This window comes from Coturnix japonica, chromosome 23 (assembly GCF_054131305.1).
Source record: "Coturnix japonica strain WE chromosome 23, WE-NBRP24, whole genome shotgun sequence".
NCBI classification, from domain to species: domain Eukaryota; kingdom Metazoa; phylum Chordata; class Aves; order Galliformes; family Phasianidae; genus Coturnix; species Coturnix japonica.
Genome location: NC_140685.1, coordinates 4,565,456 through 4,576,611, shown reverse-complemented (window position 1 = coordinate 4,576,611; position 11,156 = coordinate 4,565,456). Strand labels below are relative to the sequence as shown.

At 55.8% G+C, this 11,156-nt stretch overlaps 1 protein-coding gene, 1 long non-coding RNA gene and 1 other non-coding gene across 4 annotated transcripts; 2 read left to right on the top strand and 1 right to left on the bottom strand.

Annotated features, from left to right (window-relative positions):
- The first annotated feature begins 446 nt into the window (after window positions 1-446).
- On the top strand, window positions 447-3,177 carry LOC107322114 (uncharacterized). Its single transcript, XR_001558812.2, has 5 exons — window positions 447-482; window positions 1,016-1,114; window positions 1,993-2,082; window positions 2,768-2,857; window positions 3,102-3,177. It is a non-coding gene; the product is annotated as an uncharacterized LOC107322114 (long non-coding RNA).
- On the top strand, window positions 872-941 carry LOC116654221 (small nucleolar RNA R38). The gene has a single exon (XR_004309280.2). It is a non-coding gene; the product is annotated as a small nucleolar RNA R38 (small nucleolar RNA).
- Window positions 3,178-4,253: 1,076 nt separating the features above from the next.
- Window positions 4,254-11,147, bottom strand: ST6GALNAC2 (ST6 N-acetylgalactosaminide alpha-2,6-sialyltransferase 2). Of its 2 annotated transcripts, none has more exons than XM_015879758.3 (10): window positions 8,601-11,147; window positions 7,151-7,243; window positions 7,001-7,058; window positions 6,608-6,782; window positions 5,997-6,162; window positions 5,778-5,916; window positions 5,522-5,625; window positions 5,355-5,438; window positions 5,086-5,185; window positions 4,254-4,984 (listed from the first exon to the last, which is right to left on the bottom strand). In XM_015879758.3, the coding sequence occupies exons 1-10, from the start codon at window positions 8,723-8,725 to the stop codon at window positions 4,817-4,819; spliced, it is 1,212 nt and encodes a 403-aa protein (XP_015735244.2). In that variant the 5' UTR covers window positions 8,726-11,147; the 3' UTR covers window positions 4,254-4,816. The 2 variants fall into 2 exon arrangements, with proteins under 2 accessions (XP_015735244.2, XP_015735243.2); XM_015879757.3 differs by having other exon boundaries at window positions 7,001-7,061; window positions 8,601-10,789.
- Window positions 11,148-11,156: the final 9 nt, after the last annotated feature.

Genomic DNA, 11,156 nt, shown 5'->3' with positions numbered 1-11,156 from the left:
GCCCGTTGAATTGCCCACCTCCTGCACGGTGAGCTCACACCTGCTCAGTCCTTTGGGGCGCCCTGTGGCCATTCTTGTGCCTCCATAGCAAACAGGCTGGGAGCAGTGATAGCGCCATAGCCTGGTGCCAGGCCCAAGGCCTGACTGCGGCCTACCCTGCCTCAGCTGCGGCCTACCCTGCAGGGCCTGACAGAGCACCCTTGGAGGAGCCAGGCCTCACCCTGGTGAGGAGCTGTGCATGTTTATCTTCTCATCTTCCTCTTATTTGTCACCTTGAGCAGAACAACCCGCTCAGAGCTGTGTAAAACAACCCCCTCCAGCACTGAGGGCTCCGCCATTACACTAGGCCGCGCGGACATGGAACTACACTTCCCAGCAGCCACCTCGCGCCTGTTTTCTCTCGCGAGACTTGTCGGGCGAGGTGGGCGCGCGCAGCCCTCCCTTCCGGTCTTTAGGACGTCATGGCGGCGTTGCTGGTGGCGGTGAGTTGTGCGCGGCGCCATCGCCGTCCATCCGCGGTCATGGCGGCACCGGGGGGCGCGGGGACGGCACGGACACGAGCGGGGGGCTGTCGGGCGCCATCACGGCTGCTTACAGAGAGCGAGGCCTCCGTGTTTTCTTACGGGGACGTAGCGTTTCAACCACCCCCCCAGGTGAGGCCTGCACGCGCTGAGGGGATGCGGCCTCATCCATCGCTGTATGTAGGGCGGCCGTACCGGGCCGGTGGGGCTGATAAGCAGCGAGGACCCGGGGGTAGTTTGACGGCGCTGTGGGTTCGGTTCAGCGCTCACAGCAGCACAGCTGCCGTAACCCGGCCGTCAGGGGGTGCTGCTGCCGCTGTGCTCACGGCTCCGCGTGGTCCGAGCTTCGGCTGAGCTGGTGATGAGATGGTTATCCCTGTCCGAAGCGTTCCGCTGTGGAAACGTAACTCTGAGGCTCAGCATCAGAAACAAGGATATAAAAAAAACCCAACACTTTACTATATGGATTAACTTTTATCTCTCCCATTTTTCAGGTGGCAGTATGTTGGCCAGCAAGGGGAAGAACACCCTTCGCACTCACCTTCCCAGGAGGCTGAGTCGTTCACCAGGCTGGTAGAATCAGCAGCACAAAGGTGAGAAGCAGCAGCATTCAGCTCCTTATACTCCATTTTTCTTCTGTTGCTGGGCTGCAGAGATCAGCCTTGTTCTGCTGTGTCAGGTGATATCTCTCTGGGCCCCTGGGGTTGCTGGGAGGAGGTATAAAAGCCTTATGGCTTGATTAATGTAATTAAGCCAATCAAGGCTGGCTTTGTTGCAGCTGCCATCTAAGTGTGTAGCCCTTTGCTGCCATGTAGCACAGGCTGAGAGGCAGCACACAATGAATGGGGGTTTTAATGTGGTTGGTGCCCTGCAGAGCACCTGGTTGCCGGCATTGTTGAAGATGGGCAAGAGTAGAAGGGATTAGAAGTAGATTGGATGACAGCTCATTGTGGAGGCACAGCTCATCTCAGAAGTGTGTTTGTCACAGAAGTAGACCTAGTGAAAGGATAATTGGTCTGTGTGCTTATCTGGAAGTGTGCTGGGGGGGTTTAAACTCGCATCAGGTTGCTGGGAGCAGCTCACATACACTAAAAGGTCACCAAAAAGGGACATGAGAATCCTTCCCCAGAACAGATTTGTCTTTTTGAGATCTGCTTGAGTGCATTTCCCAAGATAAATCCATAGTATGATGAGGGGTATTAGTCTTAAGGAAAGGTTTAAATAGCATCTGCCTCCCAATGTTCCTTGTCTCAAGTGAAACAACTCACTGGCAGACGTACCCTTTTGTTTGTGAGGAGCAGGTTTCCGCTTTGCTAAGTATAAGGCAAAAATGGCTTTAGAAAGGAATGCTTCCCCAGTTCTTGCTTTGTGGCTTGGTGCTGGCTCAGAAGGGGGTGGAGAAGAAACAAAGGCAGGACAGTCTTAGCTTGGAGGGTTGTTTCTAATGGCGTTCAATGCAATTTCCATTTAGGAGGAAAACATGGTTTAGAACCCAGGGGTTGTGTCATCCCCCAGAGATGGCTTTGGCAAGAAGGCAGCTGTCAAGTTGGACCTCAAACTGGTAAGAGAATCCTTGAGTATTTCAGTTAATCTTAGACTTTTATGTGCCAGAAGTGTAGGCAGCGTGACTCATCTGCTGACGAGAATGCCTAATCTTTTAGTGCTTCTCAGAAAGGACACAGCTCATAGGCATGGCCGCCTGTTGGGCGTTTTATTCCATAGAACTTGGGAGTTGGTGTAGATGAGAGCAGGGGAGAAACTGAGCCGGTGATGTGTTGTTATCCCTGTCTGACAACTCAGCTGTGAGGGAGAAACCATTGTCCACTGAGGCTTATGTATTTCTTCCCATCAGCAGTTCTACATCTTGCAGAGAGAGAAATGATGCAGGTGCCCACAAGGAGGGCTGAGAGCAGCAGCTGTTCCCTTTCCTCCTGCAGTTGCAATGCACAGCTGCAATGCACAGCACTTTGCTGTATGCCTGCAGCCTGCCCTTAGGAGCCTAGATATGGCAGGACTGTGCAGAGACCATAATAATAAACATAGGCTGCTATTGTCATAAGTACAGTTTAGTTCTACATCTACAAAGAGCTTTTAAGTTGCTTGTCCAAACAGTAGAGCACATTTGGATTGCAGATAAATGCATTTTAATCTTGCATAGTCACTAAATACACACTCTGTTAGAGCACTTTATCTCCAGGTGGTTGACAGCTGCATTCTGCTAAATAGTTCCATGCTTTATTTAACAGAACTCATGTCTGTTTGTAGAAGATCAGTACTGCTCACTGATGGGCTGAACCAGCACGCTTGACGACAGCACGCTTCCGTAGGAAATCAAGGTTGGTATACAGAAAGGGAGGGGATGGAACTGCAGCCAGCAGAGTGGCAGCTTTGTCAATACAGATAGGTTCCAAAAAGCAGTCACAAGGAGAAGCACGTGGGGCTTTGGGCTTCCAAGGAGCAGGGGGGGAAAAAACAAAGTGCACTTTTGGTCTTAGAAGAGAAAGATGTGTCTTCTTGATTGCACATGGTTGGGAGCTTTGCAGCTGATGGTTGCTTCTGCTTTGGCCCTCTTTTCCACAGGACCTGATTTCCCCCATCCAGCTGCACGTGGTTCCTGCAGCCTGCTGTTTCAGAATGAATAAAATCATCAACAATCCTGAGAGTCCAAGTCCTTTTTGGGTATCTGCTTTGAACAGAAATGACTTTGGGCAAGTAGGAAGGATTTCAAGTTGAAATACCTTCTGAAGTGATAACAAGTGTGGGTTTACTGAGCCTCGTACGGTGTTCAGATTTCATTGTCTTCCACAGAAAAATGCTGAAAGTTGAGGAGATGCAGCTCACAGTAACTGCACTGCTTGAGGTCAGCTCAGGAGCTCCGAGAGAAGGCAGCAGGCAGCAGTATAACCATCAGGCTCCTGGTCTGCTAAGGTAATAAACATGGAGCTGTCTTAACTCCAGGGCTAGAAGGAAAAAGGCTTCTGTTGTACAGTAGAGAAGCTGTGAGTACAGCAGGTTCTGGTCTGTTCACAGTTGTATCCCTGGGAGCTGGATGGGGTTCCTGGTGAGATGCTGCACTGTGTCAGCAGTTCCTTTTTAAAAGCTCTTCTTTGTGGCACAGTGTTACTGCTATGGGCGTGTTTAAAGCCATGTGGGCTGAGCTCATACTTGGTTTGACTGAGGAGCTTTTGGGGCTCTGTCTTTTAGGTGATGTGAGAATTGGGCTTGTTGTCATGGAAGAGGTTTTGCTGAGTTGATTGCGTGTAAAAACAGGCGTAACAGGCTGCCATGGCACCATTGTGCAGTGTCTGCCATGAACAAAGGTTAATTTGAGGCGTACCTGAGAAGGCAAACAGGGCTCCGCTAGAGATTACATCTGAAGCTGGTTGAAACAGCTGAGTGCAGCTTTGTGTCACAAAAGGGATGGAGCTGGAGGGGAGCTGGAGGTTCTCTGGCTCACAGCCCGGTTATCTCTTGCCATCTCTGCAAACAATTGTCCCTTCCTTTGTGCCCTCCACCCTTCCAGCTGACGTGCAGCAAATGGCAGCGAGGTGGGAAGAGGCTGCTCTCAAAGTGCCCTGTGTGCTGTGTTCTACCAACACCATGCTTGGGCACCAGCAGCCCTGTAACCCCACTCCCACCCTTAACCCAGACTTCTGCCATTCCCACAACAAAGCCCTGCTGTGTTCCAGGAGCCAGGATGCTTTATCCGCCCCAATCACTAAAAACCAGGCATAGAAGAAAATAATGACTCTGTGTTCCTCTAATTACACAAGATGGGGAAGTTTCAGATCACACCACTCCCTTTGCTGTACGCTGTCAGCCCTCCAACCACCACAAGCTGGAGGAGCTTCCACTGCAGCAGTGCTGGATTAGGCAGCGTGGTGGGAGGATTCAAGACCACCTTTGGGATTCCTTTTTCCTCTTTGAGGTACCACAATTGATAGCTTTGTCCTGCAGGTTCTGCAGCCTACCCAGCTGTAACTCCAGGCCGTCCAAAGAAGTGAGTTCTGTCAGCATCCCCTTCCAGCACCACCTTGTCCTACCTGCAGATAAAGGCCGTGCTTCCCAGAGTCACTAATGAGATGCTGGAGGGCCTTGAGGAGTTGAGGTTTTTCCCTGCCAGCTTTGCCTTGCCCTGCACCAGCACCTTTGCTGTGCTGTCAGCTGCAGGCCCTGCTCCTCAGGCTGCTCTGCCAGTATGGGAGAGCCCTCCAGGGGCAGGAGGAGGCCTTCAGGAAAGAGGAGAATCGCTTCCGTGCTTCATTGAGAGTCCTTGCAGTGGGACTGCGCTGCCCTCACCGCTGGTACAGCTCCATGATCCCAGCTCGGTGCAAACTCCTCCACAGCTCTGCTTCCAGCAGCATGTCGTGGTTGGCGTAGAACACCAGTGGCTTCTTCTCCGGCTCGTAGTAATGGTCAGAGAACTGCTCGTAGTTGGCTGTGATGAACCCATAGGCACTGACCTGTGGGGTGGTGGGAGGGGGAAGGAGGATGGATGGTGATGGGCTCAGGGTGGGAGGTTCCCCCCAAGGCGTTGAGCAAGGGGAGGGAAGGGACCCCTCACCTGGTCGCAGGTGTGCAGTGCAGTCAGCAGCATGAGTGCCCCAGTGCTGGGCATGTAGAGGTGGCCGTACTGCATGTCCAGGAGCTCTGACCTCAGGAACCTGCAAAACAAACCCAGATCTCTTTAGACTTTGTTCCTGTTAGAACAGTTCAAAACCTGCTATGAAATGGAGGGCCAGGTAAATGCAGCTGAGCTGTATGAGCCTCCCCGCCAGGAGGAAATGTGAGCACTGCAACGAATGGGATGAAAATCTGCCGCCTCATCCTCACCTGGTTGTCAGGTAGTGCAAGAAATCAGGATGCAGCAGCTTGAACTTCTCTGCGGATGCCTCCAGTCCAAAATACTTGTGTGGCCTGCAGCAGGAAGAGAAGAACTGGCACCATGGGCAGAGCTGGGTGCGTTGTGCTCCCATTGGGATCTCACTGTGCTCACTCACTCGTCACCCTTGTCCAAGCCCTCGGGGACCGGGCTGCCTTGAATGGCCGACCTCAGCATGATGTAGTCGCGTGCGTCAGAGGGGATGAAGATGTACTTCAGGTCCTGCAGGGATGTGGGCATGGTGAGGCCCGAGGCTCCTGTGCCATTATCCACCTCATCCAATGTAACACCCACCCTCGAGCACCTCCAGGGATGGTGACCCCACCGCCTCCTCCCCTGCAGCCCTGCACCCTGACTCACCCTCCTGCTCTCACCTTGCCCTGCGGTGTCTGGGTGAAGCCATACGCCTCATAGGCAATGAGCGAGTTCTTCATGGTGTTCACCGTGAAGCCGTAGAACGAAACCTTGGTCCCAACATCCTCCTCAAAGCCTTTGATGATGGCCCCATTGAGCCTGCGGGATCACCACAGGGCAGAGTCCAGGGCTGGGCTCAGCACAGCACCCACAGCCCCACTGTGCCCTCCTGGCCTTACCTGAAGACCAGATCATGCGCATCAATAGCCCGGCCCTGCCGTGAGCCATTGAGGATCCCCCCATTGCCCACCACAGCACAGCGGATACAGCCCCCATGGAAGTGGTTACGGTCAAAGAGCTTCGTGTTGGAGGAGGCGTTGAGGAGCTGCAGGGTGCTGCCAACAGCTGCAGAGGGGAAAGGGGAGAGGTGTGTGTCAGCACTGCTCTATGCAACGCACGGGGACACATCCGGACAGCCCCAGCTCTGCGAGATGCCAGCACCAGCAGCTTCCCCTCCTAACAAAGCCTCCTTGCATCCCCCCCTGCCTTGCACCCCACATCACTTCCCTGCCGGGGAGAGCAGAGAGTAGGTTTGGGCTTGGAATGGAAACAATCTCCATCGATAACAATAGAGCGGGTTGTCTGAGTTCCTCTGTGCCTCACTTCATCATCATGCACACACTGGGGCTTTTATATAGGGAAAATGTCACAAGATGCTGCAAAGTGGTGTTTGCAAAGCTGTCCCACCACCCCGCTGCCCAGCAGTGGGAACACACTGAGATCCCCAGCTCCTCTGTGGGGTTTCTCCATCTCTGGCTCCTTCCATCAGGGTCCCCCCTTGCCCCCATACCTGCTTGGGACAAGCCCTGCCAGCCGTATGGGACACGTCGTGCCTTCAGCCTGTCCCACATCTCGGGGTTGAAGTGCTGGTCCCACATCAGCACCGGGACATCGAACTGGAAGAGCTTCCCAAACGTGGGATCTGCCTTCACTGTGTCCACCACCGAGTGGGTACATGGGGTGGGCTGTAAGGAGAGAACAGCCAGCACTGAGCATGGAGGAGCCTCAGCAGGCAGCGGGGGGAGGTCAGACCCGGGGGCAGAGCTGCTCCTTTCTGGCTGCTGGAGGCACAGCACTGCACTGCGTCCATATGGATGGAGCACAGGGAGCAGCCCCTCGATGTGGGGCCAGGCTCGTGGCCCAGGGGACAGCACCAGGGACACACCATGTCCTGCTTTGTCACCTGCTTTCCACTGGGTTTGGGCTTCTCTGGCTCTGAGGATGGTTGGGAGAGGAACTCCCTGCTGGAAAGGGACAAACAGAGCAGTGAGAAGGGCTCAATGAGCTCCCATATGCTGGGATCATCACACACTCCCTCTCTCCCCGCAGTTACCTCTTCGCAGTCCCTTTGAGGTCCTGCTGGTGGCTGTTGTCTGGGTGTGAGGCTTCGGGGCGGACCAGGAACAGCAGCTCCGGCTGCAGCAGACTGCGAAGGGACAGCAGGGAGGTGACACCGAGTCCCCCACCCCCATCCCATCATTGCACTGGGGAAACAATGGGGCTGTGAGGGCCCTGCAGGGGGTGTGGGTGTGACATGCCACCCCATGCTTGGAGACACATCCCTCCAGTGCCCATAGCTCCATTGCCAACCACTGCGGGATGGACCCTGTGCCTTGTGGGGATCAGAGCCCCACGGGTGCCCTCAAGGCAGCTCAGGGTCAGGCAGGAGGTGGGAGCCCACCTGTGGGGAACAGGCTCCCATTCATTCCTCCCTGCACAGGAGGGCCCTTCAGAGCAGCAGGTTGCACCCAGCAAAGCAGGGTATTGTGGAGCAGACAAGGGCTCCTTGTTACGGGATCTCAGGGACAGGTAGAGCAGGTGGAGAGCACAGCTCTGCCTCCTCCCATACAGAAAAGCATTGGGTTTCCCCCACTGCAGGGGAGGGACATCTCTCCATCAGCTCCGTGCCCAGAGCTGATGCTCACACTGCACCCACTGGTACCATTGGGCTGCATCAGGTGGAGACGTGCACACTGTGCTCCCCAGAACACAGCACTGCTCACCCACCCCTTCTGTCCCAGTGGGAGGAAGAGCCCAGAACGTCACCCCATGCTCATGTTTAAGCAGCAAGGACTGCTGCACCTGCAGGTTTCAGTCCCAGCTCAGCCCTGTATCAGAGCAGAACTGATGGCTCTGGGTTGGTACTTTCAGAGGCACAAGCAGAGATGATGGGGGCAGCGTGTTTGCAAACGCCAGGAATCAGAGTCAACTGGACATGAGCTGCACTTTGGAATCGGGATTAAAGCCAATGGGAACCATCCCAGGAGAGCTTTGGAGCACAGTGGGGCTCATCTCCTCTTGAGGCACCCACCATGACCATGTTGCAGGGTGGGATGTGTACGCAGAGCTCCTGCTATGGGACATGCAGCCCCAGGGCAGCACATCCAGCTGCATCCCAGGGCCTCCCTGTTACAGGTTCGACTGTGACCCTACATAGTCCCATAGCACCGTCCCTGCACCCGGAGCTGCCCAGCGCCCAGCCCAGCACTGGGGGCGATCAGGGCAAGGCTGAAGGGAAAGCAAAGCGGGGATGCCCATTGCCGGAGTCCGAGTTTGCGAGCAGCCCCAGTCGGGCTGCGGGCAGCCCTGCTTTACTCTCGCAGCTGCGGTGTAGGGTCAGCCCTTCACCACCCTGCAAAGCAGCCCGCTCTAACCCTGCTGCAGGCGGTCCGAGCCCACGCGGGGACCCTCGCAGCCCCGGATCCCCATACAGGACCCAGAACACCCTTCAAACAGCGAACAAAGCGGGCAGCGCCCAGACCCCCCAGATCCGCCCCCCATACCTGGCCGCGACCCTCGGGCCGCTGCGCAGCTCCAGCGTAGCGTAGTAGTGCCCGTAGAGCAGAAGGGACGAGGTGAAGGCTGCGAGGAGCAAGAAGCAGAACCGCTTCCAGCGGGGGAATCCCATCGCTGCTCTCCGGATCGGATCCGCGTGGCTCCGAACGCTGCTGCGCTGCGCTGCTCCACAGCCGGGATGGACGGACGGAGCGATGGATGTTCCCGAGGAGCGGTGGGAGGAAGGAGGGTGTGAGCCGGAGGGAGGAGGCACCGGGCGGACTGGTTCAGACTCGCTGAGGGGGAAAAAAAAAACCAGGGAATAGCATTTTTGAGCTGCTTTCTCTGGGGGTTAAACATTGACTCACAGCGGCTTTGGAGGCTTTGCTTTCTCGCCTCCCTTTCACGCCACCCCCTCTCTCAGCGCAGAGCGGAGCTTTCTCCCTTTGCCCGTAACTTTTTCATCCGCTTCTCTCGTCCTCCTCTCCCACGCCGGACCCCGGGGGTGATTTGCGGCCATCGCTGAGCGCGGGGCTGAGCCCGTAAGAGCCGCGTTGGGGGGGAAAGAAATGGGGGATAAAAGGGGGAGGAAAATGAGGAACCTGCCCCACCGCTGCTGGAACTGCCCCCGGGACCCACAGAGGATGGAACAGAGGAGCTGTGAGCGCAGGGCTGGGTTCAGCCTGGCTGCTTTCTGAGCGAAAATGTTCAGCTTCTTCCCCAGAGCTCATTTCCAGAAGAACATTACAGAACACAATGGTGACAAGAAGCACCACCCTTAACCTGGGCTGTGCATTTGGGCAGTCACTTCTTGGAACTCTATGCACCAAACCAACAGGATCCTGGTGGACATCCATGCCCTGGGGTACCCTCGTGCTGCCTGCAGAAGCAGAAGCATCAGTGTGTTCCCCCTGTGCTGCCCCACTGGGCTCAGCCCCACTTACCACAGAGCTGCCCGTGCACAGCAGAGCTGTCTGTCAGCCCTGGACTGCTGGCCGGGGTTGAGATAAGCTGAGCACACAGTCCGAAGGGCACGAGGCACTGAGTGAGGCTCTGGGATCTGTGCTGGATGGGTGCAGAGCTGGAAAACGCCTCTCATTGGGGTGATGATAATCCAAGAGCTCTCTTGGATGCTCTGGACCAATCCTGCTGGGGTCTCTGCAGGCCAAACATCCCCTAGATCTGCTGAAGCAAAGTGCCTGGGGGCTGAGGACACAGCATCTCTGAGCACAGCTCGGTGCTTGCCCCATATGCCTCTGTAGGGTTCCCATGATGTGACAACCCAGGGACCCTGGGATGTTCCTAGGACCCAATAGGACCCTCTCCAGGATCTGTGCCCCAGGGCTGGGTCTGGCCATGCCTTGGCATTGCCACATCCCAAGAGCTGTTTGCCTGCAGGGCCTCACTCCAGCTCCCTCCCAAAGCACTCATGGAAGGGAGGTCATCTGCTGCTTTGTGCAGAACAAAGCCTCGGGTCGCTCCTTTATCTTATTCACCCTCCCCTATTACCCGTAGCTTTTCTTGTCCAACTGGCTTTCCCTGCTGCCACATCGCTGAGAAGGGAGCACAGGTCCACACACAGAGGTGAGGAAGGGTGCAAACCTCATTGAGACCTGCCCCAGAAACCACTCTCTGTTTGGGCAACGCAAATCAACACCAATTCCATCGGGCAAGTCACCAGCATGGGGAGGTTGTGCTGCCTCATGCTGCAGAAAGGGAAGAGGGGGAAACACTGGTTGCACTGTGAGCAGCCCTGTATCCCAGCATGGGGGCTGTTAACCCCTATGGAACCCAATAGGAAGGACACAGCTGTACTTACAGCTCCTGGGGCTCTCCAACATCCTCCCCTCCACTAAGCAGGGCTGATGTGACGGCACTTTGAGGGTGTGGTGGCATCAAACTGCTATGTGCATCCCCAAATAGCTTCTGTGCTGGGATCCATAAAGGCAGGTGGGCATCACAAAGAGTGTGACACCAAGGGACACCAACCCACTGGGATACAGCCTGTGCCACACCTGATGCCCACAGCACAGCCTTGGGCAGCAGCTGCCACCTGGTGGCACAGGGACAACGCTGCTGGCTCGGATGTGGATTTGGGGTGGCCCAGAACCACATCCTTGGTCACCATGGTGGCTCTGGAGAGACTGGGGCTGCTCCAGCACAGCCCAGCATCACCATTTTGCACTGCCAAGCACATCAAACCACAGCACTGCAGACGTTCCGTTGTGTGGTTCTATCCTAAGAGAGGAGCCCAGGGGGAGCAGGCTCTGCTGGTGGGGGCCCTCAGCTGCAGAGGAGATGGGCGCTGGGGGCTGCCAGCCCATCCCAAAGGCTGGGGCTCTTCGTTTGCTCAGCAGGACTCAGCCCTGCCCTGTTTCCCAGAAGGGAGGGAGACAAAAGAGGAAGAGGGGGAAGGGAAGAGTTTAAAAGAAACTTCTTCCAACTTCTTGGGAGGAGAAAAGCTCTATTCAGAGGGGAAGAATACCCAGTGGAACCGTCACCAAGCAACACACAGCAATGCATGGGCAAGGAACAAAGCTGCCCATCCAGAGCCCCTAGACTTG